General features: G+C 56.1%; 1 protein-coding gene across 2 annotated transcripts; it reads left to right on the forward strand.

The window, feature by feature from the left end:
* The first annotated feature begins 1889 nt into the window (after nucleotides 1-1889).
* Nucleotides 1890-26233, forward strand: Atg2a (autophagy related 2A). 2 transcript variants are annotated; one of them, XM_090347429.1, is made up of 41 exons: nucleotides 1890-2153; nucleotides 3986-4148; nucleotides 4241-4393; nucleotides 4516-4618; nucleotides 4953-5088; nucleotides 5172-5270; nucleotides 6693-6789; nucleotides 6914-7078; nucleotides 7174-7314; nucleotides 8679-8922; nucleotides 9009-9156; nucleotides 9239-9331; nucleotides 10168-10323; nucleotides 10450-10693; nucleotides 11163-11259; nucleotides 11363-11522; nucleotides 12207-12349; nucleotides 12428-12558; nucleotides 12663-12823; nucleotides 13180-13330; nucleotides 13436-13641; nucleotides 13737-13817; nucleotides 14011-14117; nucleotides 14209-14301; nucleotides 17115-17185; nucleotides 17322-17398; nucleotides 18000-18170; nucleotides 18311-18437; nucleotides 18520-18734; nucleotides 20038-20246; nucleotides 20442-20577; nucleotides 21940-22188; nucleotides 22312-22413; nucleotides 22500-22581; nucleotides 22675-22789; nucleotides 22871-22943; nucleotides 23085-23167; nucleotides 23387-23508; nucleotides 24153-24307; nucleotides 25336-25482; nucleotides 25565-26233. In XM_090347429.1, the coding sequence occupies exons 1-41, from the start codon at nucleotides 1983-1985 to the stop codon at nucleotides 25799-25801; spliced, it is 5814 nt and encodes a 1937-aa protein (XP_090203555.1). In that variant the 5' UTR covers nucleotides 1890-1982; the 3' UTR covers nucleotides 25802-26233. The 2 variants fall into 2 exon arrangements, with proteins under 2 accessions (XP_090203555.1, XP_090203556.1); XM_090347430.1 differs by having other exon boundaries at nucleotides 18000-18164.
* The last annotated feature ends 33 nt before the right edge of the window (nucleotides 26234-26266 follow it).

The raw sequence follows: 26266 nt of genomic DNA on the forward strand, positions 1-26266 counted from the left end.
GAGCAGTGCGTTGCCTAAGGCCACCTAGAGTCTTTGAGATCCAAGATCCTGCCCTCAGGGCCAAAACAAAACTAACCTAGAATATTATTTCCAAGAGTTTGGGGGCCAGGAGCGTAACTTAGAGGTAGACTGCTCAAATGCACAAAGCCCTGAGTTTGATGCCTTGGTACCATATACACAGAAAAAGCCAAAAGTAGCACCGTGGCTCAAAGTGATAGTGCTAGCCTTGAGCAAAAAATGTCCAAGGACAGTGCCCAGGCCCTGAGTTCAAGCCCTAGGATTGGCAAAAATAATAACAACCCAAGAATGTCCTTTAAACTACCCCTATAGAACAGGGGTGAGAAAATTGTTTTCTTAGTTTGCTTGCGTGTGCCCTACTGGGCCTGGAGCTCCCTGGCTTCAGAGCTGCCCCTTAGCTTTTGTTTGTTTTGCCCATCTTGGGGCTTGAACTCTGGCCCTGGGCACTGTCCCTCATCTTTTTTTTTTTGCCAGCCTGGGGCTTGAACTCAGGGCCTGAGCACTGTCCCTACCCTTTGAGCCACAGCACCACTTCTGGCTTTTTCTTTGTATGTGGTACTGAGGAATTGAACCCTGGTCTTCATGCATGCTAGGCAAGCACTCTACCACTAGGCCCAACTCTGGGCCCTCCCTAGGCTTCTTTTGCTCAAGACTAGCACTCTAGAGCCACATTGCCACTTCTGGCCTTTTGTGTTTATGTGGTACAGAGGAATGGAACCCAGGGCTTCGTGCAAGCTAGGCAAGCACTCTACAGCATTCCCACCCCTGTGTCCCTTAGCTCCTTTTCTTTTGTTTAAGGCTAGTGCTCTGCTCTACCACTGGAGCCACAGATCTGCTGTTTTTGGTTGGCTAATTTAAGCCTCATCAACCGGGGAGTTTCTAGAAAGGACTTAAAGATATTTTAGACTGTGCAGGCCTTCTACAATAGTCCGTGAACGGAGTCTCAGTCCAGTAGGCCTGGATTGTGGAGAAACTGAAGTGGTCATTTGCATGCTTTTTCACCTTGTAAAATGCTATTCTCTGATCCCCCCCACCATTTAAGACTCTACAAGCCATTCTAAGCTCAAAGGCTGCATAACAGCATAGCTATCAGCTGGAGGGAAGCAGAATCCATTCTTGATTGATTTTGGAATTAGATATGAAAAGCTGTGGCGGCTCCAGGAGGCCCCAGGCTTCACTCCCTTTTCTCCTGACCGGGAGGGAGGAGGGTGAGTTAACCCGGGGCGGCAGCATTCCCGGCAGAGACATCAAGACCTGCCTCGAGCAGCCCCGGAGTCGTCTCCTAATCAGTACAGTGGTAACAATAAGCTCTTTGAGAAGTGCGAGGAAAATCCAGCCGGACTTCAGGGCTTTAGACCCCACCCTCAGGGAGGCAGAGGAAGGGAGGAAAGTGAGTCAAGGCCGCCTAAAGAAAAAGAGGAAGCCCAGGCGGGTGGGGCGGCAGGGAGCGCGCAGGCCTCGTCGCCCGTGCCCGGGAACCGCGATCCGCACCCCCGGCCGCCGCCGGGTAGAGCCTCGGGCTAAGGCAGCTCCAGGTCCCTTTAAATCCTCCAAGTCCAGTGTCCAGTCCGCACCTGCGCATTCCTCGGCGGGCCGGCCCCGCCCCCAGCCCCAACAGTCTTCCAGGAGCCCGGGCGGGGAGGGCGGGGAGCGGAGGGGAGGGGAAAGGCCTCCCACACAGCCCTGGTGCGCAGGCGTCAACGACGACCCAGGGCCTCGGAGCCCGATGAGCGCCCAGTCCCTTCGGCGCTCCCGAAGACTCCGCCCCCCGCGGCCAATCAGGGGGCCTCTCCCCTCGCAGTGCCCAATGGAAGCAGCGTGGGGGCGTGGCCTCGCGTCTAGGGGCGCGGCCTGGCGCTAAGAGAAGCGGCGGGGCGAGCCGGGGGCTCTAGTGAAGAGCGCAGCCGGACAGGGATCGCCGGCTGGCGGTGAGCGGAGGCGGCCGGGGCCCGGCGTTCCCCGAGATGTCACGATGGCTGTGGCCGTGGTCGAACTGTGTGAAAGAACGGGTCTGCCGCTACTTGCTACACCACTACTTGGGTCACTTCTTCCAAGAACACCTGAGCCTGGACCAGCTCAGCCTGGATCTGTACAAGGGCAGCGTTGCCCTGCGGGATATCCACCTAGAAAACTGGGTGAGGAGCGGTGCCCGAGCGCTGGAAAGTGCAGGGGCGGGGGCAGGCAGTGCCAGCGGAGGGGCCGGGCACCGGGGGGGAGGAGAGGCCCGGGAGTCCGGCCCTCTCGGGGCACCACCGAGGTGGCCTCGGTTTCTTCTCCGATCCTGAAGCTGGGGGTGAAGGAGCCCTTGCCTCCACTTGGGAGAGACAGGCCGGGGGAGGGTGGGATGTCACCCGTCTGGAGGAGGCCAGCAGGATCACATCGAGTTTGGGGACTCAGTTGAGCAGGGTGATGAGGAATTAGGGGGCTGTGGTGGCAGGGACAGGGCTGGGGAGGGATGTCTGGTAGGGGTCCAGGGCCTTGCTGGGGCACGTGTGGGGAAAGAGGTCTGACCTCCTGACCTGAGAGCCTGAGCCCGGTAGGTGGGGCTCCCCTCCGTGCAGATGTCAACAAAAGCATCTGACCCTGTTTATCAACACCTCGTGTGACTTGCCTACTTCCTGCTTTTGGAGGAGGAGTTGGGCAGACCTTGAGGAAGGTGGGAAGGTCTGGCCTCTGGCTGTGTCAGGAAGCTGGAGAGGGTCCTGCTGGGGAGAATTGAGGCTGGGCTGGTGTGTGTCAGGCTCACCAGACTAGAGAGTAACCAAGGAGCCCCCAGTGAGAGGCCTCAGAGTTGGACTGGTGCTGGGCGACCTCTCCAGTTCCAGAGCTGCAAGTGGGCATGGGAGCAGAGCCTTCTTTCCTAGCTGGTGTTAGAGATCTGGCTTTTTGGTCAGGAAAGCCATACATAAGAGACAGGACAGGCCTTGAGAACAAATGTGGATTGAGAGTAGGTAAAGTTTCTCAGCAGCCTGTGGTCTATGAGGGCCTGATTAGGAAACCATTTACAGTCAGTCCCAGGAAATACTCCCAGACCTTATGCCCTCACTTGTTTTGTGGACCAACAGTGATTCCTAGCTAATCTGGTTTTGAACCTGGCCTCTGGCAAAATTCTGGCAGTTAACAAACCAACCCTTTTTCTCAGCTAATTAGCTTCAAGGTCCCTGAAGCAGACTCCAGTGGAGTTGGGGAAAGGCCTGGGTTCCAGCCTCAGTCCTGTTAGAACATGGAGTAACTACACTGTGTCTCCTGTGGGCCTCGATCTCAATTGCTAGCTCTGCCTGTCCTTGTTTAGCATGCATAGCTCTGAAAAGAGTTCACCAAGATCCTTGCTGGTAGCATATGGACTGGGGGTGATTAGGAAAAAGCTACAACACTTTTACTAGGGCTCAGTCTTGTGTTCAGAGAAACAGCCATACTACGTATCTTAAGTTTTAGCATCCCTCTGGATTCAAGTCAACCTCTGTCCTGACCAATTCTCCCCTTGAACTCTGTGCTTGCCCTGGGTAAGCATGGATTGCCAGGCTGAAGCACCTGTTGTTCCCAGCCCTGGAACACAGCAGCCAACCATCTCTGCTTGGCTGCCTCCCCTTCATCCTCCAGCCCCTCCCCCTCCCCAGCCGTCCCAGATCCCCCCCCCCCACTCCTCCCACACAAAGACCCTCACCTCTGGAGTTCATCTGGCCTTGTGAGGCCATGCTGTCTCAAATGTCAGCACTTGGAAGGTTTCTGGTAAAAGTGTTTTTGAACTGAATGGAGAGGGAAATTTAGAGCCGGCTTCAGTGTTGAGTGCCTTTGGTTGATGGGGTGAAAGGTTAGGGAACAGCGTGAACTTAAGGTAAGGTCTCATAACATATAGAAAGGCAGAAAAGCCAGTGATCCTCTCCAAGGCTGCATGGCTGTGCAGGCTGTGGAAGCCATCTGGATTTGGGGGTTCTGTGAGCTGACATTGTCCCTTTCCCATTTCCAGTCTGTGAACGAGGTGCTGGAGTCGATGGAGTCGCCGCTGGAGCTGGTGGAAGGCTTTGTAGGCTCCATCGAGGTGGCCGTGCCCTGGGCTGCACTCCTCACTGACCATTGCACAGTGCAGGTGTCTGGCCTCCAGCTCACCCTGCAGCCCCGACGGAGCCCAGGTGAGGCACAGCAAGGCCAGGAGTAGGCAAGTGGGAGGAGTGGGCCAAGGAACTCCGGAGCTTGCCTACCCTGAGACTCATTGTCCCCACAGGGCCAGGGGCTGCTGACTCGCAGAGCTGGGCTTCGTGCATGACCACGAGCCTGCAGCTGGCTCAGGAGTGTCTTCGCGATGGGCTTCCTGAGCCCTCAGAGCCACCCCAGCCGCTGGAGGGGCTGGAAATGTTTGCCCAGACCATAGAGACAGGTAAGAAGGCCCCTCCATGGCCCACAGGACAGGGGCTTCAGGCAGTGACTTAGTCTTTGCTGCCTAGAGGGGAAATTGCCTTCCCTCTGGCTGCCTACCTGACCTGAGGCCCCCACACCCAGTGCTGCGGAGGATCAAGGTGACCTTTCTGGACAGCGTGGTGAGAATAGAGCACTCCCCAGGTGATGGGGATCATGGCGTGGCCATGGAGATCCACGTGCAGAGGTACGGCGGGGCTGGGGTTCAAGGATCTGAGGACTGCTTCGTGGCCCTGCCTCTGCCCCTCACCCCTAGCCCGTCTCCTGGGAAGCCGCAGGGTGAAGCACGTGGGCCTGGTAGTAGTGGGGTTAGGGAAAAGGGCCATGGTGGGAGCGTGCACAGACATCCTGGGCCCAAGTGGTTCAGAGTGGCACGGATCCCAGAAACCAGGTTAGGGTCAGGGGGCTGGCTGGCTGAGCATCCCAGCTGCACGTGGTAGGCCAAAGTGGCCCGGGTAGGGTGGGCAGCTTCGTGGGCTGGGCTCCCCAACCGCACCCCCCTAGAACTCTCCACTCCCCAGACTGGAGTACTGCGATGAGTCCGTGCGGGACCCAGGCCAGGCACCACCGGTGGATGTGCACCAGCCGCCTGCCTTCCTGCACAAGCTGCTGCAGCTGTCCGGGGTTCGCCTGTACTTCGAAGAGCTCCCCTCACAGGTAGGCTGACAGCTTTCCACGTCCTGCTGCTCCCCAGCCATCCCCCACACCAGCTCCTAACCTCTCCACTCTCTCCACCTCAGGCAGAGCCGCCAGAGGCTCCCTTGCAGATCGGCAGCTGCTCGGGGTACATGGAGCTGATAGTGAAGCTGAAGCAGAATGAGGCTTTCCCTGGCCCCAAGGTAGGTCACCAGACACCCAGGGCGAGCGAGTGTCCCCCCTCTCAGATGATTGATGTCAAGGAGGGAAATTATAGCTAGGTGTCAGTTGTACATTTGAGGATTTTTTTTTTGTTATGGGGCTTGAACTCTGGGCCTGGGCACTGTCCCTGAGCTTCTCAGCCCACGGCTACCGCCCTACCCCAGGGTCTGGGTGTTGTCCTTGAGCTCCTCAGTCCTACCCTAAGCCACAGCCCCACTTCCCATTTTCTAGTGATTAATTGGAGATGAGAGTTTCAAGGCTTTGTAATGCCCCAGCTGGCTTTGAACTCAGATCCTCAGATCTCAGCCTTCCAAGTTAACTGGGATCACATGCGTGAGCCACTGCGCCTGGCCTGAGCATCTTGAGGTCAACCTAAGGAGGAAAGTCTGTGAGACTGAACTCAGGCCTGAGCACTGTCCTTGGGTTTTCCTCAAGGCTAGCGCTCTACCACTTGAGCCACAGTACCATTTCCACCTTTTCTATGTATGTGGTTCCAAGGAATCGAACCTGGGTCTTCGTGCTGCTAGGCAAGCACTGTATTGCTAGGCCAAACTCCTGCCCCAAGTCTGTGAGACTCTTATCTCCAGTTAGTCAGCAAAGAATATAAGTGGAGCTGTGGCTCAAGTGGTAGAGCACCAGCCTTGATTGTAAAAGCTAAAGGAAAAGCCAGATGTGGTAGCTCATGCCTGTACTCTTAGCTACTCAGGAGGCTGAGATCTGAGGATGGAGGTTCAAAGCCTGGGCACTAAAGTATCTGAGACTCTTATCTCCAATTAACCATCAGAAAACCAGAAGTGGCCCTGTAGCTCAAGGGTTAGGGTGGTAGCCTTGATCTGAAGAACTCAGGGACAGCGCCCAGGCTGAGTTCAATTCCCATGACTGATCAAAAGTTAAAAAAAAAAAAAAGAAAGAAAAAGGAAAAAAGAAAAGAGAAAAGCTAAAAGAGAGTGCCGAGACTCTGATATAAGCTCTAGGATATGCACAAAGTGGGAAAGTGGGGGGGGGCATGGAGAGAATGGAAATTATGAACTGCTTTGAATTAGAGAAACCGAAGCTCAGAGCAGTCAGGTTATGAGCAGATTCATGGACCTACTTGGTAACAAATAAGAGTTTAGCCTAATGTGGCCATGAGTTGAGCCTAGTGGTAGAGTGCTTGCCTAGCATGCACAAAGACTGGTGCTACATACATAGAAAAAGCTGGAAATGGTGTTTTGGCCCAAGTGGTAGAGCTCTAGCCTTGAGAAAGTCCAGGACAGTGCTCAGGCCCTGAATTCAAGCTCCAGGACTGGCAAAAATTAAAAAAAAGTTTAGCCTGATAATTGACAGCAGTATGAGGGGCTGGGGCTGGTATAAGCCACTCACAAAGAGACTAAGTGATAAGCATGGCCGTCCTTCACTCCCAGCTGGAGGTGGCGGGGCAGCTGGGTTCCCTGCACCTGCTCCTGACCCCACAGAAGCTCCAGCAGCTCCAGGACTTGCTCAGCGCCGTCAGTCTCACAGGTGGGGCTTTTAGGCAATCGCTGGGGGGTGGGGGATGGTTAGGGATGTCAATCACGGGGGGGGCGGGGTGTGTGTGGATGGTTAGGGCTGGCAATCAGCCCCACTGAAACGCCCTCCCCTACAGACCCGGAAAGCCTTGCTGACAAGCTGAACAAGAGTCGTCCGCTAGGTGCTGAAGACCTGTGGCTGATTGAACAGGATCTGAACCAGCAGCTACAGGCAGGCGCTGTGGCTGAGCCCCTCAACCCAGACCCTGTGACCAACCCCCTCCTCAACCTGGACAGTACTGGTGGGTGTAGGGCCTACACTAATTAGAGCGCAAGAGCCCAGGGGCCCAGCCAGTCTGTCTCCTGACGCCTCTTGCTTTATCCCCCCCTTCCCTAGACCTCTTCTTCTCCATGGCTGGCCTCTCCAGCAGCGTGGCCTCAGCAGTCTCTGAGCTGTCCCTCTCTGACATAGACCTAAACTCTTCCATGTACAGCAATATGACCTCCCACCGACTCTCTGCCCCGGCCCACCCAGCAGGTGAGTCAAGCACCTTGGATAGGGGAAAGAAGGGGTAAAAGAGGCCTTGGCGATGCCTGGAGACCCATCACTGGTGACTTGGTATCCCAGGACCAGAAAGCTGCTTATTTGATGGGCAGGGCATAAATTTTACAATCAGTACACTGTGGCTAAGTCCTTAAATTCTTCTTGCTTTTTTTTTTTTTTGGTCGATTGCCTGGCTTGAACTCTGGGCCTGGGTGTTGTCCCTGAGCTTTTCAACTCAAGGCCATTGCACTACCCCTTGAGTCACAGTGCCACTTCCGGTTTTCTGGTGGTTAATTGAAGATGAGTCTCACAGACTTCAGTGCTTGGGCTGGCTTTGAACCTCCATCCTTAGATCTCCGCCTCCCAGTAGCTAGGACTATAGGCATGAGCCACTGCACCCAGCTCTTTCTGCTTTTCTTTCCTACCCTCACTCCCTTCTTATTTCCCTCCTTCCTTTCCTCTTCCTTTCTTCCTTTCCCTTTCTTCTTTTGTGCCAGTCCTAGGCTTGAATTCAGGGCCTGGGCTCTGTCCTTGGGCTTTCTCAAGGCTAGCACTCTCCTACTTGAGCCACAGCACCACTTCCAGCCTTTTCTATATATGTGGTAATAAGGAATTGAACCTAGGTCTTCATACATGCTAGGCAAATACTCTTAGCACTAGGCCAAACTCCCAGCTCCTACTTCTGACATTTTGGTGACTTAATTGGAGATGAGAGTCTTAGGGACTTTCCTACCTGAGCTGGTTTCCAGCATGAATCTTAGATCTCAGTCTTCTAAGTAGCTGGGATTATATGCATGAGCCTTATTTAATTTGAGACTTAGTTTTTTTTCTTTTTTCTTCCTTCCGCTCTCTCTCTTTCGCCAGTCCTGGGGCTTGAACTCAGGGAATAGGCACTGTCCCTGAGCTTCTTTGGTTTAAGGCCAGCACAATACCACTGGAATCACAGCACCACTTCTAGCTTCCTTTATGTATGTGGTACTGAGGAATTGAACCCAGGGCTTCTTATGCATGTTAGGCAAGCACTCTACCACAAAGCCACATTCCTAGCCCTCAGTTTCTTTTTATTAACAGACTATGTTTTAGGCAGTACTTGAGCTGGTTGTAGGTCAGGTACTACTGGTCTGTGTTTCGCTACACTGGTGAGTCCTAGAACCTTCACAGGGTTACATTGAGCCAGGAGATATTTGGTATTGCCTCTGCCTAAGACCCCTTCCAGAGCCACACAAGGAGATAGATTTGTTCCCCAGAGTCCAGCTTAGCCAGAGTTTGACTGACCCGCAGCAACTATGGCCAACTGATGCCCCTCTTAGCATCCCCCGAGCTCCCAGGAACCTTTGGTGACACCTCTGTTCCCTCAGGCAAGGCAGCCCCAACTCCTGTTCCGGGCACCATGCGCCCTGACTCGCTGCTGAAGATGACCTTGGGTGGTGTGACCCTGACCTTGCTCCAGACGTCTGCCCCCGCCCCGGCTTCAGGACCACCTGACCTCACTACCCACTTTTTTACTGAGTTTGATACTGCCAAGGATGGGCCCTTTGGCTCCCGAGACTTCCTGCACCTCCGGCAGCGCTTCCAGAAGGCTTGCCCCTGCAGCCATGTCCGGTACAAGCCCAGCCTGAAGCCAAGGCCTGCAGAGACCCCCCAGAGCTCCCACACCCATCCTCTGACACCCACCTCTTTACCCACAGGCTCACAGGCACAGCTGTCCAGCTGTCCTGGGAACTTCGGGCAAGCAGCCGGGGCCGGCGCACAAACACCACAGAAGTGCACTTTGGGCAGCTGGAGGTCCTGGAATGCCTGTGGCCCAGGGGATCTCCAGAACCTGAGTACACAGAGGTAGGGACTGAGATAGGGCCTGGGGGTCGAGGGGAGCATGGGAGCCAGCCTGACCCTGCTCACCCCCGCTGCTTCATCCTAGATCCTGAGTTTCCCCAGTAACCTGAGTACCCAGGTCTCAGCTCGGCCCTGTGCCCACCTGCGCCATACACAGACTCTGCGCCGGCTGCCAAAGGTAGGTACCCAGCCCTTCCCCCCAAAGCCAAACTACAAGGCTATTGGTTTCTTCTCATGGTGGGTTGACCTCTACTTGGCCTGTGCCAGTGTCTTCTCTGCTCCGCATCCTGGCCCTTCCTTTCCTGTGCTCCAGCTAGGCCACACCAGGCCATTGCAGGGCCCTGTGTGTGGACTTGTGTGCCTGACCAAGCTCTTCTAGAGGCTTGCTTCCCCTTCCCTAGCTCAGAGAGTGGCCTGCTAGGCCTTAGAGGCTGGAAGGGGCAAGTGTGGAGTGTGTGTATATTTTGTGTATGTGTGTGTGTGTGTGTGTGTGTGTGTGTGTGTGTGTGTGTCAGTGTCCGCAGCCCTGGGCTTGAACTCAGCTTCATGATCTTGTTTAGCTTTCTTGCTCTAGGCTGCTGCTTTACCACTTGATCCATGCCTCTACTTCTAGCTTTTTTGCTGGTTAATTAGAGATGAGAGTCTGATAGGTCTGCTTGGACTGGCTTCAAACCAGGATCCTCAGCTCATGGCCTCTTAAGTTTGTTTGTTCTGGTCAGTTATGGGACTTGAACTCAGAGCCTGGGCAGTGTCCCTTCAGCTCAAGGCTAGTGCTCTACCACTTGAGCCACAGCACCACTTCCTGTTCTCTGGTGAGAACAGGAGATAAGAGTCTCATGGACTTTAGTGTCCAGATTGGCTTAGAACCTTGATCCTCTGATCTCAGCCTCCTGAGTAGGGTTATAGGTGTGAGCCACCGCGCCCGGCTCTTAGGTTTGTTTTTGCTTGAGGAAACCCTTTCCTACCCTGTCTACCCCACGGGGCCCAGTGACCCTAACATCTTCTCCCACATAGAGCCGGGCCCGGCGCTCTGCTGCCTGCCATTGTCATTCGGAAGTGGTCCTGGACCTGGCCGAATTCCAGGCAGATGTGGAGCTGGGGGCCCTGGACCGACTTGCTGCCCTCGTGCACTTGGCCACCACACCCTACAAGCCACGCACTGGTCAACTGGTAAAGATGTCCTGCTGGGCTGCTGGGTCTGGGGTCGAGAGCTGAGCACAGCCCCCGGCTCTGCCACAGTGGCAGGGGCCCTGGCACCTCAGGTCCCTGGCGCCTCTGATCCTTACCCTTCCACAGAGAGAGCTCCCGTGGGTTACTGAGCAACAGACAGTGTTCCAGCTTTCTGCACCCCGGGCCACTCTGTGTCTGCGCTTCCCCATTGCTGACCTGCGGCCTGAACGGGACCCCTGGGTGGGCCAGGCTGTGCGGACAGAGTTGCTGCGACTAGAATTGAGTGAGCCCCAGTTCCGGTCAGAGCTCAGCAGCGGGCCTGGCCCCCCAGCCCCTACTCGCCTGGAACTTACCTGTTCTGACCTGCATGGTAAGAAACCCCTGGGGACACCTTGCCAGGGGTCCCGGTGTGAGGTGGGCTTGGGGCACAGGAAGGTGTGTGGAACCACTAGATCAGCCCTGGCATGGAGCCCTCTGCCATCTTGGGGCAGTGGACCATTGCCAGACTGTGTGGTGTCTGCATGCTCCCAGCACTAGGAAGTAAAGCAAACATGCCAGGCACCAGTGCCTCACGCCTGTAATCTTAGCTACTCAGGAGGCCGAGATCGGAGGATCATGGTTTGAAGCCAGCCTGAGCAGGAAAGTCCTTGAGACTTGTATCTCCAATTAGCCAGAAGTGGCACCGTGGCTCAATGTGGTAGAGCACTCGCCTTGAGTACAAAAGCTCAGAGACAGTGCCGAGGACCTGAGTTCAAGCCCCAGGACTGACCCACACCCCCCCCCCCAAAAAAAAGTAAGGAGGCACCAGTGATAACTCGACTCTACCTCTCATCCCCTAGGAATCTATGAAGAAGGAGAGAAGCCACCCATCCCTTGCCTGAGGATCTCCAGAGCTGTGGACCCCAAGAGTGTTGGGCGCAAGTACCTTCTGCCACAGTAAGTAGAGGCCCTGGAAAGACAGTGGGAGAGGAGGGCTCTGCTGCCACTGTTTGGGGTGACAGGAGACCCTGCAGACCAGTGACAGGTCTATGCCTGGCAGGGTAGTGGTGATCCTGAACCCCCAGTCTGGTGACACACAGTGGGAGATGAGCTCAGAAAAGGGCGAGGACCTGGAGCTGTCCACTGAGGGTCTGTGCGAGCTACGGGAGCCTGAGCCCTCCCCCTTCTCCTCCAAGCGGACCATGTATGAAACAGAGGAGGTAAGGCCCTGCCCCACTGCTCCCTGGGCCCTCCCTCCCATCTGTCTCTACTGTGGGAGCCACCTGTGTGCCTGTGGACCAAGGTGACAATCCCCTGGGGTGGGCGGGATGTGACCCAACAGGGCATGAGCATTTTATTTCTTTCATTTTTTTTTTCGCCCTAATAAGGGAGTCTGAAGTTTCCACATTGCCCTGGGTGAAGGGCGCACACTGGTAAAAGCAGGCCTCTCAGTCGGGGTGGTCAGGACTCTCCCACCTCAGCTACCTGTCACCCTGGAGTAGATTCTCTCTGAAGGCTGTGAAGACTTGTCTAGGCTCTCTGCAGGCTCTGTCACTTGGTGGAGAATTGCCTGTAGAGGACTTTCTTCCTCCAGAAAACAGGCACAAGGACTTGTGTCTCCTGGGCTGTTTTGAGGACCCAGAGCTCACATTTGGGCAGCTCTTAAGACAAGCCCAGCATGCTATCCGCCTATGTCCTAAATGGAGACAGTAAAGATGGGTTTCTAAGAATGAATGGGTGGGTGGGTGGATGCTTTGGGTAGGTAGACGGATGGATGGATGGATGGAGAAAGGGAGGGAGGTAAGGAAAGCAGGCTCATCAAAGGTCAGGACACAGATTCTAGAGCCATGTCTGCCTCAGCAGTTTACCTTCCCCTCGGTTCTTTTTCCCCTGCCCCCATCCAGATGGTGATCCCCGGAGACCCTGAGGAGATGAAGACATTCCAGAGCCAGATGCTGGCACTGTCCCGCTGTAGCCTGGAAGTACTGCTGCCCAGTGCTCACTTGTTCCTGCCCAGCAAGGAGGTCTACGAGAGCATCTACAACAGGTGGGGACACGGCCAGGCGGGGCCCGGCAAGGGGCCATGGGCTGGCCTTCCTCACCTCTGCCACCCATCCTGTTTCAGGATCAACAATGACCTGCTCATGTGGGAGCCTGCAGACCTGCTTCCCAGCCCTGGCCCTGCCAGGCGCCCCTCAGGCTCCTCCCGCTTCTGGCATGACAGCTTCAAAATGTGCAAGTCAGCCTTCAAGCTGGGTATGAGAGGCGCTGGAGTGGGCCGGGGAGGGGATCCTAGGTGAGTGGGGCTGGGCCAGCCCTGCAGGTTCACTTCTCACCCCACCACTGCGCTCTCACCGCAGACTCAGACTCTGATGAAGAAGATGCCAAGTTCTTCTCGGTGGGGGCCTCAGGTACCCCGAAGCCCCCTGCCCCAGAGCCCCCAAGGCGTCCTTCACAGAATACCTTCTCTACCCGGCTGAAAGTACGGAAGGGGCGGATCACAGCCTTCTGTGAGGCTAAGGTGAGCCAGCCCTGGGCGGGTGTGCCTGATACCACAGCCCCGTCCATGTGTGAGGGGGGCACATGTAAGCAGCTTCACGTCAGACACGTGGAGAAAGAGAAGGCAACCTTCCCCGCCCTGACTCGTCCATACCAGCCCACCTGCCCATCACATCCCTTCGGCCACTCACCAGCCTCTCTTCATAAGGCCCCAAGTGAGAGGGCAGAGTAGGCATCACTGGGTCTCAAGGAAGCCAGCAGGGCGAGACTTCTTTGCCTGTTGCGGGGGCCTGGCAGGAGCTGGGGTGGCGCTCTAGGCCAGGGCTCTAGGCAGGTAGCGCAGGCGCAGTAGTGACGTGGGTGTGTACTGTTCTGCAGGACGAAACTGGGGCACGGCAGGAGAAGCAGCACGGGGAGCTGGTCTTGGATGTGGAGCATGGCACCATCTTCAACGTCTCCCAGTACCGTGGCCAGCCAGGATTAGGCTACTTCTGTGTGGAAGCTGAGAAGGCAACACTGTATCACAGAGGTGTGCAAGCTGGGGACTGGACACCCTGTAAATCCAGGCCTCAGGTGGGGGGCTTGCGGGTGGGGTGAAGGCAGGGCCCAGACAGCTCATAAGATCCCTCTCCAGCCACCGTGAAGGACTCCACTTTGCCCAGTCACCTGGAACTGCCCAGCTTCACTCCCCCAGCCCACCTGGCCCTCACCATCTACCCATCGGAGGAAGGGGTGACTGAGCCGGGATCCTCAGGCCGGAAGGGCCAGTGCCAAGGCCACAGCCCCCCCATGCTGTCTGCTGCCATGCGCATCCACCTGGATCCCCACAAGAACATCAAGGTACCGCTTCCTGCTGGGGCCCCTCTGGCTCCCCTCTTCCCTGTGTGTGATGGGCCCCGGGGCCCCCACCCTTCTGACTGCACCTCCATCCCCAGGAATTCCTGGTTACGCTGCGGCTCCACAAAGCCACCCTGCGCCACTACATGGCCTTGCCTGAGCAGAGCTGGTACTCCCAGGTGAGCACAGCAGAGTGGGAGCTCACGGGGTCCGCCGACCGTGGCCTCTTGGGTTGGGCACGTGGCCACTCAGGGCCAGCGGACCAGGCCATGGTGGACAGCTAATCAGTAACAGGCGGGAGGGCAGACTAGAAGATTCTAAGAGGAAGGTGCCCGCCTTCCTTAACCATCTCCCCCATCCCGGCCTCCCAAGCTGTTGGAGTTCCTGGACGTGCTGGATGACCCCGTGCTGGGCTACCTGCCCCCAGCCGTCATCACTGTCCTGCACATACACCTGCTCTCCTGTGCCCTGGATTATAGGTACCCAGGCGGGGAGGCCTGTGGCTGGTAGGGCAGGCCTCGGGTACGGGGAGCCTGCCCCATCCTAAAGGCAACTCACTCATCCTCACAGGCCCCTCTACCTCCCCGTGCGCATGCTCATTACCGCCGAGACTTTCACCCTCTCCAGCAACATCGTCATGGACACCTCCACTTTCCTGCTCAGGTATGTGGGATTCCCTACCCCACAGCCCCCTCACCCCAAACCCCCAGCCGGCTGCAGCTGCTTACAGGCTGACGGTCCTCCTAGGACCTCTGAGCCCGTCTGTACGTAGGGCGATGGTCCCCATGTTGTCACCTGTGTCTACTTTCCTGGAGGGGTGCTGGTCCCCTCAAATCAGAGCCTTAGCACATGAATGCTCTCTGACCTGGTAATCTCATCTCTGGGAGTTGACAGATAATTGGAACCCAGGCCCTGACTTCGAGTCCTAAAAAACTGGCATTAAAAAAATGTTACAATACATACAAAAGTACATTTTAAACAGTGTTATAACCTGGGCACAGTGGCTCATGCCTTTAATCCCAGCTATCAAGATGCTAAAATGGAGAGAACTGCTATTTGTTTAAGGCTAGCCATGGCAGAAAAGTTTGTAAGATTCCATCTCAGCCAATAAAACCGGGTGTGGTGGTGTACAGTTGTCATCCGGCTATATCAGAAATGTAATTAGGGGGCCGGGAGTTTGGCCTAGTGGTTAAAGTGCTTGCCTAGCATGCATGAAGACCCGGGTTCGATTCCTCGGTACCACATACATAGAAAAAAGCCGGAAGTGGTGCTGAGGCTCAAGTGGTAGAGCTCTAGGCTTGAGAAAGTCCAAGGACAGTGCTCAGGCCCTGAGCCCAAGCCCAGGACTGGCAAAAAACAAACAAACAAACAAACAGAAATGTAATTAGGAGGATTGCCAACTGAACCATCCCCAGGATAAAGGAAAGAGTTAAAAAAATGAGACCTACTCGGGAAGTAACTCATATGGTATAGAGCACCTGCCTAAGAAATGTGAGGTCCTGAGTTCAAATCCCAGTACGAGGGGGATGGGGAAGACCAGGAGATATGCACAGTGATTTTCTCAGAATTTAGGATAAGAGATTGTATGTGACATTAGTTTTCTTTCTTATTCTAAAATACCTTGAAGAGGCTTGCAGTGTGTTAGAACAGACTGAGCTTCAGTCCTCAGATAGAGCTTACACTAGGCAATTGCTCTCCCACCTGAGTCATACTTGAGCCCTTTGCACTTGTTTTTTGTTTTGGTTTGCCAGTCCTGGCTGGGGAGCTTGAACTCTGGGCCTGGGTGCTGTCTCAGCTCTTCAGCTCAAGGCTAGCACTCTACCACTTGACCCTCAGCTTCATTTCTGGCTTTTGGGTAGTTTATTAGAAGTCTCACAGACTTTCCTGCCCAGGCCGAGTTGCTAGGATTAGAGGCGTGAGCTACCAGTGCACTCCAATTATCTGTCAACCCCCAGAGATGAGCTTACCAGGTCAGAGAGCTCTAATTTGAGGGGACCAGCACCCCTCCAGGAAGTGGAAACAACGCGTGTTTCTCTTTAACTTGAGAACCTCCTTAAAAGTAGCCAGGCCTGATGGTGGTCATGCCTATAATCGTAACTACTCAGGAGGCTGAGATCTGAGGATCGAGGTTCAAATCCAGCCCAGGCACTGAAGTCCATGAGACTCTTATCTCCAATTAGCCACCAGAAAACCGGAAGTGGCACTGTGGCTCAAGGAGTAGGGCGGTAGCTTTAAGCGGAAGATCTCAGGGACAACACCCAGGCCCAGAGTTCAAGTCCCATGACAAAAAAACCCAAAAAACAAAAAAACCCAGGACAGGTTGTTAAGTAACACCACACCAGGTACTTACCAAAATAAATAACTGTAGAGGCCTAGTACCGTGTGGCCTGCACTTAGAACCCTGGCTGTTCAGGAGACTGATTTGAAATCTGCCCAGGCAGATGATTGTTAGATATTCTTATCTACAATTAACCAGCAAAAAGCTAGAACTGGAGACATTCGGGTGATAGTGCATCAGCCTTGAATGAAAAAAGCCAATTATGTGGGACCTTGAATCTTAAGTCCCAATACCAACAATACACACACACACAATCACACACACACACACAATCGGATGAAGAGAGGGGTGTAGCTCAATGTAGGGGCCCTGCGCTAAATCCCTAATGCCACAAATGTAAACAAATAAGGCACCAATGGCTCATGCCTATAATCCTAGCTACTCAAGAGGCTGAGATCTGAGGATAGTGGTTAGAGGAAAAGAAAAAGAAACAAAGGGCTGGGAGTTTGACCTAGTGGTTAAAGTGCTTGCCTAGCATGCATGAAGACCCGGGTTCGATTCCTCGGTACCACATGCATAGCAAAAAGCCGGAAGTGGTACTGAGGCTCAAGTGGTAGAGTGCTAGCCTTGAGAAAGTCCAAGGGCAGTGCTCAGGCCCTGAACCCAAGCCCAGGGCTGGCAAAAAAAAAAAAGAGAGAAACAAAGTGGGCTGGGACTTTGGCCTAGTGGTAGAGTGCTTGCCTAGCATACACAAAGACCCAGGTTTGATTCTTTGGTACCACGTTCATAGAAAAAGCTGGAAGTGGTGCTGTAGCTCAAGTGGTAGAGCGCTACCCTTAAGAAAGCCCAAAGACAGTGCTCAGGCCCTGAGTTCAAGCCCAGGGCTGGCCAAAAAACAGACAAGAAAAAAAAAATGAAAAATGAGGAAAAACAGTAGTGATGGGAAGACGCCCCCACATGGTGGGAGGACCAAAGGAGGAGAGCAGGAAAGAAGCGGAAGTTCTCTGAGCCCTCCAAGGGCTGTCTGGGTGGCCCCCTGAGGAGCCGGGCCCTTCTGCTCTCAGATGCTAGCCCTCCCTGTGCTTCTTGGGGGCTGGGGCCCCCCTGCCTGTCTTCTGAAGCCCTGTTTCTGCCCGGCTGCCACGGAGCAGCCGCCTGCAGTGGCTCCTGGGCCCTTCTCAGCCCTGATCCCCACCAGGTTCATCCTTGATGACTCTGCCTTGTACCTGTCGGACAAGTGTGACGCGGAGAGCCTGGATCTGCGGCGAGGTGAGCCCCCAGCCCCAGAGTAACTAGTGTCCCCAAGGGGTTGTTGGCCGTACTCCCAGAGGTCTGTGCCCAGTGGTGGTGGTGGTGGGCTGCATGGAAGGAATTCATAAGAACCTTCTTCCACCCTCCACCTCAGATTACGTCTGCGTCCTTGACATGGACCTCCTGGAGCTGGTGATCAAAACCTGGAAGGGCAGCGCGGAGGGCAAACTGGTGAGGGGGAGAGAGAGAACGAGAGAGAGAGCGAGAGAGAGCGTGGGCGTGTATGGGTGTGGCTATCTCCAGGGGCCAGGTCCTGTGCTGTCCCTCGCCCTCCCCCGACCCCCTGGGTGGATAAGCAGGGCCTGTTTCAGTCCAGCCACCAGAGGGCAGCAGCAGGCAAGGGGGACGTGGACCCAGGTTCCTTCTCTGTACTGTAAGATAAAGCCTCACCTCACGGAGCTGAGGGACAGAAGACACTGCACACGCGCGTGCGTATGAGTGAATCCTGGGGCTTGAATCCAGAGCCTTTCTCACTTAGCTTTTCCCCCTCAAGGCTGGGGCTGTCCTCCAGAGCCCCACCTCCACTCCTAGTTTCTTGCTAGTTATTGGAGATGGGTCACTTGCATTTGGCTCCCTAGACCTCAAACCAGTATTTTTCAGCCTCTGGGTGGCTAGGATGATAGACGAGAGCCCCCGGTGCCCACGACCCCTGTGATTCAGTTTCCCCTGAAGGGAAACCTGCCTAGCCCTCTTTGTAGCATGATGTCCTTCTGGTCTGGACTGGGGGGCAGTGGGGCTCCTCTGATGCGGCCACCTGCCCATTCCCACGCAGAGCCAGCCTCTGTTTGAGCTGCGTTGCTCCAACAATGTCGTCCACCTGCACAGCTGCGCTGACTCGTGCGCCCTGCTGGCCAACCTGCTCCAGTATGTTATGAGCTCCGGCGACCTGCACCCCCCACCCCGACCCCCTAGCCCCACGGAGATTGCTGGACAGAAGGTACAGGTGAGGCCTGGTCACACAGGCTACCCTTTGCTCGGCCAGGCTCCTCCCCATACAGCCTTCAGGGCCTGCGTTGGGAGGGTCCCCTGGGGCCACCTTTCCTTCTAGGCCTTTACTCACCACGCCTCCCCTGCCTGGCCCAGCTCTCCGAGAGCCCGGCCTCCCTGCCATCATGCCCCCCAGTGGAGACAGCCCTCATCAACCAGCGGGACCTCACCGACGCCCTCTTGGACACGGAGCGCAGCCTGCGGGAGCTGGCCCAGCCCTCAGGTGGGGTGCGGGCACTCCAGGGACCGCTGACTCGAGCAGGCCCTGCTGCAGCATCTCCCCACATTGGCTTCTCTCTCCACAGGTGACCCCCTTCCTCAAGCCTCGCCCATCTCCGTCTACCTATTCCCAGGTGAACGGAGTGGGGCTCAGGCTCCTTTGCCCCCTCTGGGGGGCCCTGCTGGCACCTTAGGATCCTGCCCTGAGGATAAGGCAGATGAGAAGGAGGATGAGGGGGATGGAGACACCATGGACAGCGATGAGTTCTGTATCCTCGACACCCCTGGCCTGGGCATTCTGGTGAGCGCAGGAGAGGCTGGCATGGGGTGTTCTCTGCCTGGCACAGTTTAGGATGCTCAGACCTCCTAGAGCTTCCCACGAGACGGGTAGCAGGCAGGAAACAGTGTGTGGGGCTTCAGAGGGCCTGGGGTGCTGGGCAGAGACTGGGACATCTCAGGGGATGGAAAAGAGGGGTAGGAGGATGTGTCCATAAAGACCAACAGAAATAAGACTTAGCATGGTCTCAGGGACTGGCGTGAGCCCCTCCTACACAGACCCTCTGAGAATGTAATCTACGAGGGCCAAGTGGTTCACGATTCTAATCCTACCAACTTAGGAAGCTGAGGCATGAAGTCACAGTTCAAAGCCAATCTGGGCAGGAAAGTATGAGGTTTTTACCTCCAGTAAGCTACCAGAAAGTCAGAAGTAAAGCTATGGCAAGTGGTAGAACATTAGTTTTGAGGGGAAAAAAAAAAAACGCTCTGGGACAGCACCCAGTTCTGAGTTCAGGCCCGGACCAAAACCGAAAAAAGAAAGGGAAGGAAGGCATGTGCTGGGGTCCCATGCCTATAATCCTAGTTCCTAGGTAACCAAGAGCTGAGGGTCAAGATTCAAAGCCAGATTATGAGATACCTCTAATTAACCAGCAAAAAGCCTACAGTAGGGGCTAGGAGTTTGGCCTAGTGGTAGAGTACTTGCCTATCATGCATGAAGACCCGGGTTTGATTCCTCAGTACCACATACATAGAAAAAGCCAGAAATGGTGCTGTGGCTCAAGTGGCAGAGTGCTGGCCTTGAGGAAAAAAGCCCAAGGACAGTGCTCAGGCCCCGAGTTCCAGCCCCAGGGCTGGCAAAAAAAAAAAAAAAAAATCTGAAGTAGAACTGGGATGGAGCACCAGCTTTGAGTGAAAAAGCCAATGAGAATGTGAGGTCCTCAATTGTTGTTCCATCACTGGTGTATATGTGCGTGCACATACCACACACACACGAAGCCGGATACCAGTGGTTCATTCTTGTAATCCTAGCTACTCAGGAGGCTGAGATCTGAGGATCACAGTTTGGAGCCAGCAGCGGCAGGAAAATTCATGAGACTCTTATCTCCCATTAACTATCAAAGGGCCAGAGATGGAGCTGTGACCCAGATGGTAGAGAACTAGCCTTGAGCCAGGGACAGTACCCAGGCCTTAAGTTCAAGCCCTAGGACCAGCGCATGTGCACATTCAGTCACGAAACAAGGAAGGAGGAGGGGAGGGGACCTGGAGTGGGGGGGGAGGGGGCTGGGTGGAGGTCCCCCTCCATGCCACTCACGTTTGTCCTCTGGCAGCCCCGGAACGGAGAGCCGGTGGTGACACAGCTGCTTCCAGGCCTCATCACCCTCAAGGATGGATACTTCTCCTGGCCGCTGGGCAGCACAGACCTGCTGCGGGCACCTGCCCACTTCCCAGTGCCCACCAGCCGTGTGGTGCTGCGGGAGGTCTCTCTCATCTGGCATCTCTATGGGGGCCGAGACTTTGGCCCCTACCCTGGCCATAGGTAAGGCGGGGTGGGGGGGTGGCATGCAGGTGGCAGCTGGTGGATCTAGGGTTGTAGGGGAAACTGATGATAATTTTGATGCCCAACCCTTCCCACCGCCTGAGTTTCCCTGCCTTGACCTAACTCTGACCCGGACACTGGAGAAGGCCGGCCACCCCTGTGCTGGGTCAACTTGTCCCCCATTCCTCCATCCAGAACAAGAACTGGCCTCGCAGGCCCCAGGAGCTCCCCTTCTCGCATCTCTGGCCCCAACCGGCCCCAGAACTCATGGCGCACGCAAGGTGGCAGTGGGCGGCAACACCAGCTTCTCATGGAGATCCAGCTCAGCAAGGTCAGTGGGGCGGCACAGCGCATGTGTGCACAGCTGCCTATGGCAGCAAGCAGGGCAGGAGAGCCCTGCCTTCCAGCCAGGCGCTGGTGGCTCACGCTTGTAACCCCAGCTCCTCAGGATTCAGGCTCAAAGCCAACCCAGGCAGAAAAGTCCCTGTCTCCTAATTACCCAACAGAAAAAGTAGCTGTGGCTCCACTGATTGAGGAACAGCCTTGAGTGGAAAAGCCAAGTTAGCATGGTGCGGGTGTGAGGCCCTGTGCCAGCACAAAACAAAACACAAACCTCCCTTCAAAGGGAAACATCCTTTGCCAGGCAAAACCCGAGGAAGATGGGTGCCACATGGCCCGTGGTGGAAATGCTCGGGGCAGAACCAAAGATAGAACAAAGACCGAGAGTGTACAGGAGAGGGCAGGATGGGGAACAGTGGGTTTTTCCTAGCAGCCGCCAGGCTGAGGAGGCTGCAGCCAGGGCTGGGGAGGAGATTGGGCAGGGCAGAGCCTGGACAGTTTGGATCTTACCAGAAGAGGGACCTTGACAGACAGCACAGGACAGTGGGAGCCCTAGCTGTGGGGCTAACAGATTCTGGAGAACCTGAATGGCATCCAAGCCAGAGGTTTGGCCTGGTCTAGTGAGTGAGGCAGAGAAAGTGCAGAGAGCTCCCAGGCTGGTGCGGCCTTCGCTAGGAATCATGGGATTCCCATGCCCTTGGCAGCAGAGGCCCGAGGTGCAGGAGGGATCGGGAGAGAACTTCCAGGCAGTGGCCGGAGGCCTGAGACCTGGGGGGATCTACCAGCTTCCAGAGGAGGGACAGCAATGGCTCCCTGTGGGAGGGCAAGTCTGAGGGAAAAGCCACGCAGACCAGGCTGTGGTGTCAAGGACATTGGGGACATGACACCTCCCAAAGGCCCCTGTGGGCATAGAGAATGGGGTGGAGAAGCAGGAGGGTGAGCAGTGAGAAGGGCTTCGCAATGGCAGGGTGGAGGGCAGAGGTGAGAGGATCGCCAGTGGCTCAGGAGGCTGAGTTATGAGGATCATCATAGGTCAAAGCCAGCCTGGGCAAGAAAAAAAATCCATGAGACTTATCTCCCATTAACCATCAAAACCCAGGAAGTAGAGCTGTGTGGCTCAAGTGGTAGAGTGCTCACTTGGAGGAAAAAAGTCAGGGACAGAACCCAGGCCAACCCTTGTGCTGAGATGGTGGAGAGGGCCGGTGCCACTTGGTGAGATGGTTGAGTTCATTGTGATGGCGTGGCACTCAAAGCCACATGATATGCGCAACGGCCACACAGCCAGCAAGGCAGCAGCCGTGAGCGTGGCTGGGCCATGAAGGCGCCTGCGCTAGACCCTGCCTCCATCCCCCAGGTGAGCTTCCAGCACGAAGTGTATCCCAAGGAACCAGAGCCGGAGCCAGACACGGACACAGACACAGACACAGACACAGATTCAGCCCCAAGCCAGATGAGAAAGAAGCTGGAGGAGTGGCCGCTGTCACGCCAGGTGCTCATCGTGCAGGAGCTGGAGATCCGAGACCGGCTGGCCTCCTCCCAGATCAACAAGTTCCTGCACCTGCACACGAGCGAGCGGCTGCCCCGACGCACACACTCCAACATGGTGCGCGGGCGCAGGCAGTGCCCTGGACGGCACAGCCAAGGGGCGGGGTGGGCAGAGGCAGGGTTTGCGGAGGGGGGGACCAAGGGGACCAGCATGCATCCAGAGGCTGCTGTCTGTCCTCAGCTCACCATCAAAGCCCTGCACGTGGCCCCCACCAGCAGCCCGGGCGGCCCCGAGTGCTCTCTCCGGGTCTCCTTGTTGCCTCTGCGGCTCAACGTGGACCAGGTGAGCCAGGCCGGGCCAGGGCCTAGTGTGACCCCCACCATCTCCCACCCCTGGCCCTGACTTGCTCCCTGAACTCTGCCCCGCAGGATGCACTCTTTTTCCTCAAGGACTTCTTTACCAGCCTGGCAGCTGGCATCAACCCCATATTCCCGGGAGAGCCCTGTGAAGGTGAGAGGCTGGGCCAGGGGTAGGGGAAGTCTAGAGCTCCTCAGGACACCCAGAGTCCTGTCCCATCTCTGATCTGTCCCTTCCATCCCCTAGCTCACTCTGAGACTCGAGGCCAGCCCAGTAGCCCCCAGGACAGGCAGCCGGAGGAGGAGGAGGCCTCGGGCAGCAGCCATGGCTCCTCTATGGAACAGCAGCCCATCTACTTCAGGTAGGGCCGTGTGCCTGGGGTCCCGGGCCAGACCCAGGGGCGTGGTCAGTGACCACAAGTCCCCCTCTGTCCCACGCCCAGGGAGTTCCGCTTCACGTCCGAGGTGCCCATCTGTCTGGATTACCACGGCAAGCATGTCGCCATGGACCAAGTGGTAAGCAGGCCTGATGCAATGGGCGCCAGGCTCTGGGGGCCTCGGTTCTGCTCAGAGGTCACTGTCATACCAGTGCTAGTGTCTAGTGGTCCTGGACTGGCCAATTCCCCATCCTGCTGACCTCTCCTCTGTCCCCCACAGGGCACCTTTGCTGGACTCCTCATCGGGCTGGCCCAACTCAACTGTTCAGAGCTAAAGCTCAAGCGGCTCCGGTGCCGGCACGGGTGAGCCCCCAGCACCCCGTCCTTCTCCAGGGTCCCCAGTCTTCCTCCACTCCATGTGTGCATCCTGGACTAAGTTGTCACTTTCTCCTCTGTCATCCATAAGGCTGGGGACCACCAGGGGAAGGCTGGGGTGCCTGCAGCATTTACCCTGCAGATAAATGGCTCTCCTGCTGCCCTGGTATCTCTTCCCCCCTCACCCTTGTGGCCTCTTCCTTCCAGGCTTCTGGGTGTGGACAAAGTGCTGGGCTATGCCCTCAATGAATGGTTACAAGATATCCGCAAGAACCAGCTGCCCGGCCTGCTGGGGGGCGTGGGCCCCATGCACTCCGTTGTTCAGCTCTGTGAGTGTCTGGGTTTCACCTCTTTTTTATGGGTCATGGGGCTTGAATTCTGGGCCTGGGCACTGTCCCTGAGCTCTTCAGCTCAAGGCTACCACCTACCCCTTGGAGACACAGCCCCACTTCCCCTTTTCTAGTAGTTACTTGAAGACAAGTGTCTCATGGACTTCAGTGCCTGGGCTGGCTTTGAACCCTGACCCTCAGACTCAGCCTCCTGAGTAGCTAGGATGACAGGCGTGAGCCATCGCACCCGGCTTACTTGCTTTCTTTCTTTTTAAAATTTATTTTGTCAGTCATCGGGCTTGACCTCAGGGTCTAGGAGCTGTCCTTGACTGAGCTCTTATGCTCAACCCGAGCACTCTACCACTTTGGGCCACAGCACCACTTGCAGATTTTGGAATGGTTAATTGGAGATAAGAGTCTCACAGAGTCTTCTGCCTGGGCTGGCTTTGAACTGCTCTCCTCCAGTCTCAGCCTCCTTAGTAGCTACAATGATAGGCTTGTTACTGGTGTAGTCGTGACGTCTCTTGAAACTGCTTTTCCTCCCAGGCAGCTTAGAGGCTGCCATTGAGAAAGGAGGCGGGTTCTCATGCTGGCTGGCTGGCAGCAGGGTAGACTCAGGCCTTTCTGATGACCCTGTCCCCCAGTCCAAGGGTTCCGAGACCTGCTATGGCTGCCCATTGAACAGTACCGGAAGGACGGGCGTCTCATACGGGGACTGCAGCGCGGGGCCGCTTCCTTTGGCTCATCCACAGCCTTTGCTGCCCTGGAACTGAGCAACCGGCTGGTCCAGGCCATCCAGGTGAGTGCAGGCTCTGTGCTCTGGTGTGGGACAGGAAGGGGCTGGAACTCCTGTAGGCCATGCTCCGGACTCTAGCCTCCAAGCTGTGGAAAGAGGGCTGGGCTCAGCAGTGGCTTACTGACACCCATGGGGTCCCCCCTGGGACTGCCCAACTAGAAGGGGAGCCAGGCGGAGGTGGGTAGGGCAACAAGCAGTCAGCCTATGGCAAGTTGCAGGCATTAGAAATCTGCATACTGTGAAGAAGGATTTATTTGTTTTGTTTTGTCAGTCATGAAGCTTGAACTCTGAGCCTAGGCATTGTTCCCTGGTTCTTCAGCTCAAGGCTAGCATTCCACCACTTAGGTTTTCTGGCAATTAATTGGAGATGAGTCTCTTTTGTGAGTCATGGGGCTTGAACTCGGCCTGGGCACGCTGTCCCTGGGCTCCTTCAGCTCTTCAGCTCAAGGCTACCGCCCTACCTCGAGCCAAGCCTTATTTCCGGTTTCCTAGAGGTTAATTGGAGATAAGAGTCTCAGGGCCTTATGTACCCAGGCTGGCTTTGAACCTTGATCCTCAGATCTCAATCTCTTGAGTAGCTAGGATTACAGGTATGAGCCACCCTGCCCGCACCCGGGGAGTCTCGTAAGCTGGGCTTGGTGGCTCATGCCTGAAAATCCTAACTACTCAGGAGGCTGAGATTTGAGGATTGTGGTTCAAAGCCAGCCAGCACTGAAGTCCATGAGACCTTATCTCCAGTTAACCACTAGAAAATCGGAAATGGCCCTATGGCTCAAGGGGTAGGGCAGTAGCCTTGAGCTAAAGAGCTCAGGGACAGTGCCCAGACCGAGAGTTAAATTCCCATCACACACACACACACTATATTTTACTTATTTTGGAGACATGATCTCTATGTAGACCTTAGCAAGGCGGGGCGGGGAGGGGTGGGGAGGTGGTAGGGAGAAAAGACCCAGCCGGAGTCCCCAGGCCCAGTGTGGGTAGAGCTAAGGGAAGTCAGGCTTCCATCACTCAACTCTCCCGTGTGTCCTCAGGCCACAGCTGAGACGGTCTACGACATCCTGTCCCCGGCAGCACCCATCTCACGCTCCCTGCAGGACAAGCGCTCTGCACAGAGACGCAGAGGGCAGCCCGCTGACCTCCGAGAAGGCATGGCCAAGGCCTATGACACGGTTCGAGAGGTGAGGAGGCCCAACCCTGTTCCCAGGCACCCCTGGCGCACCTCCTCACCCAGGCCCCTGCACTGACCTCTGACCTCCGCAGGGCATCCTGGATACGGCCCAGACCATCTGTGATGTGGCGGCCCGTGGCCATGAGCAGAAGGGGCTGACGGGTGCTGTGGGGGGCGTGATCCGCCAGCTGCCCCCCACGGTGGTGAAGCCGATCATTGTCGCCTCAGAGGCCACGTCCAACGTCCTCGGGGGCATTCGCAACCAGATCTTGCCGGACGCCCACAAGGACCATGCCCTCAAGTGGCGATCAGAGGAGACCCAGGACTGAGCACGGACACTCAGGACTCAGTGGGGCTCTGCCCACCCACCCCCTCAGGCCCTCTGTGTCTGGCCAGCTCCCCAGTTCCCTGAGAGCTGCATGGTACCCACAGTGGGGCCAAGCCAGGGCCCTCCAGGGGTTGGCCGCCAACCCGGCCTGCCTAGTGCCAATCCGCTGTGAGAGTGGGGCCTGCCTGCCTTGGGGCCTCGGCCCTGTCCGTGCACTTTTCCTCTGGGGAGAAAGGACATGACCCCTCCCCGCCACCTGAGCCCACACTGCTGCCTTGTTCCAGGATGGAGGCTTTGGGACTCTGTCTCAATGTGTCCCCTGGAAAGGTGGGGTCAGCCACATGTGGGTCAGTGTATTCTTTCTAAGCTCCTTGAGCATTGAGTGTGTGGGTCAGTGTCTGCATGAAGTGGAATAAACTTGCCCACCACCAGCCCCTCCTCTCCCAGCCCTCTGTGCTCCTGTGCC

This window comes from Megascapheus bottae, chromosome 16, assembly GCF_031878675.1.
Source record: "Megascapheus bottae isolate mThoBot1 chromosome 16, mThoBot2.hap1, whole genome shotgun sequence".
Lineage (NCBI taxonomy): Eukaryota > Metazoa > Chordata > Mammalia > Rodentia > Geomyidae > Megascapheus > Megascapheus bottae.

Coding starts and splice junctions, on each gene's coding strand:
- Atg2a (XM_090347429.1), top strand. CDS start 1,983: ATGTCACGATGGCTGTGGCCGTGGTCGAACTGTGTGAAAGAACGGGTC. Junction 12,350..12,427: donor TACGAGAGCATCTACAACAG/GTGGGGACACGG, acceptor ATCCTGTTTCAG/GATCAACAATGACCTGCTCA. Junction 22,582..22,674: donor CCCGGGAGAGCCCTGTGAAG/GTGAGAGGCTGG, acceptor TCCATCCCCTAG/CTCACTCTGAGACTCGAGGC.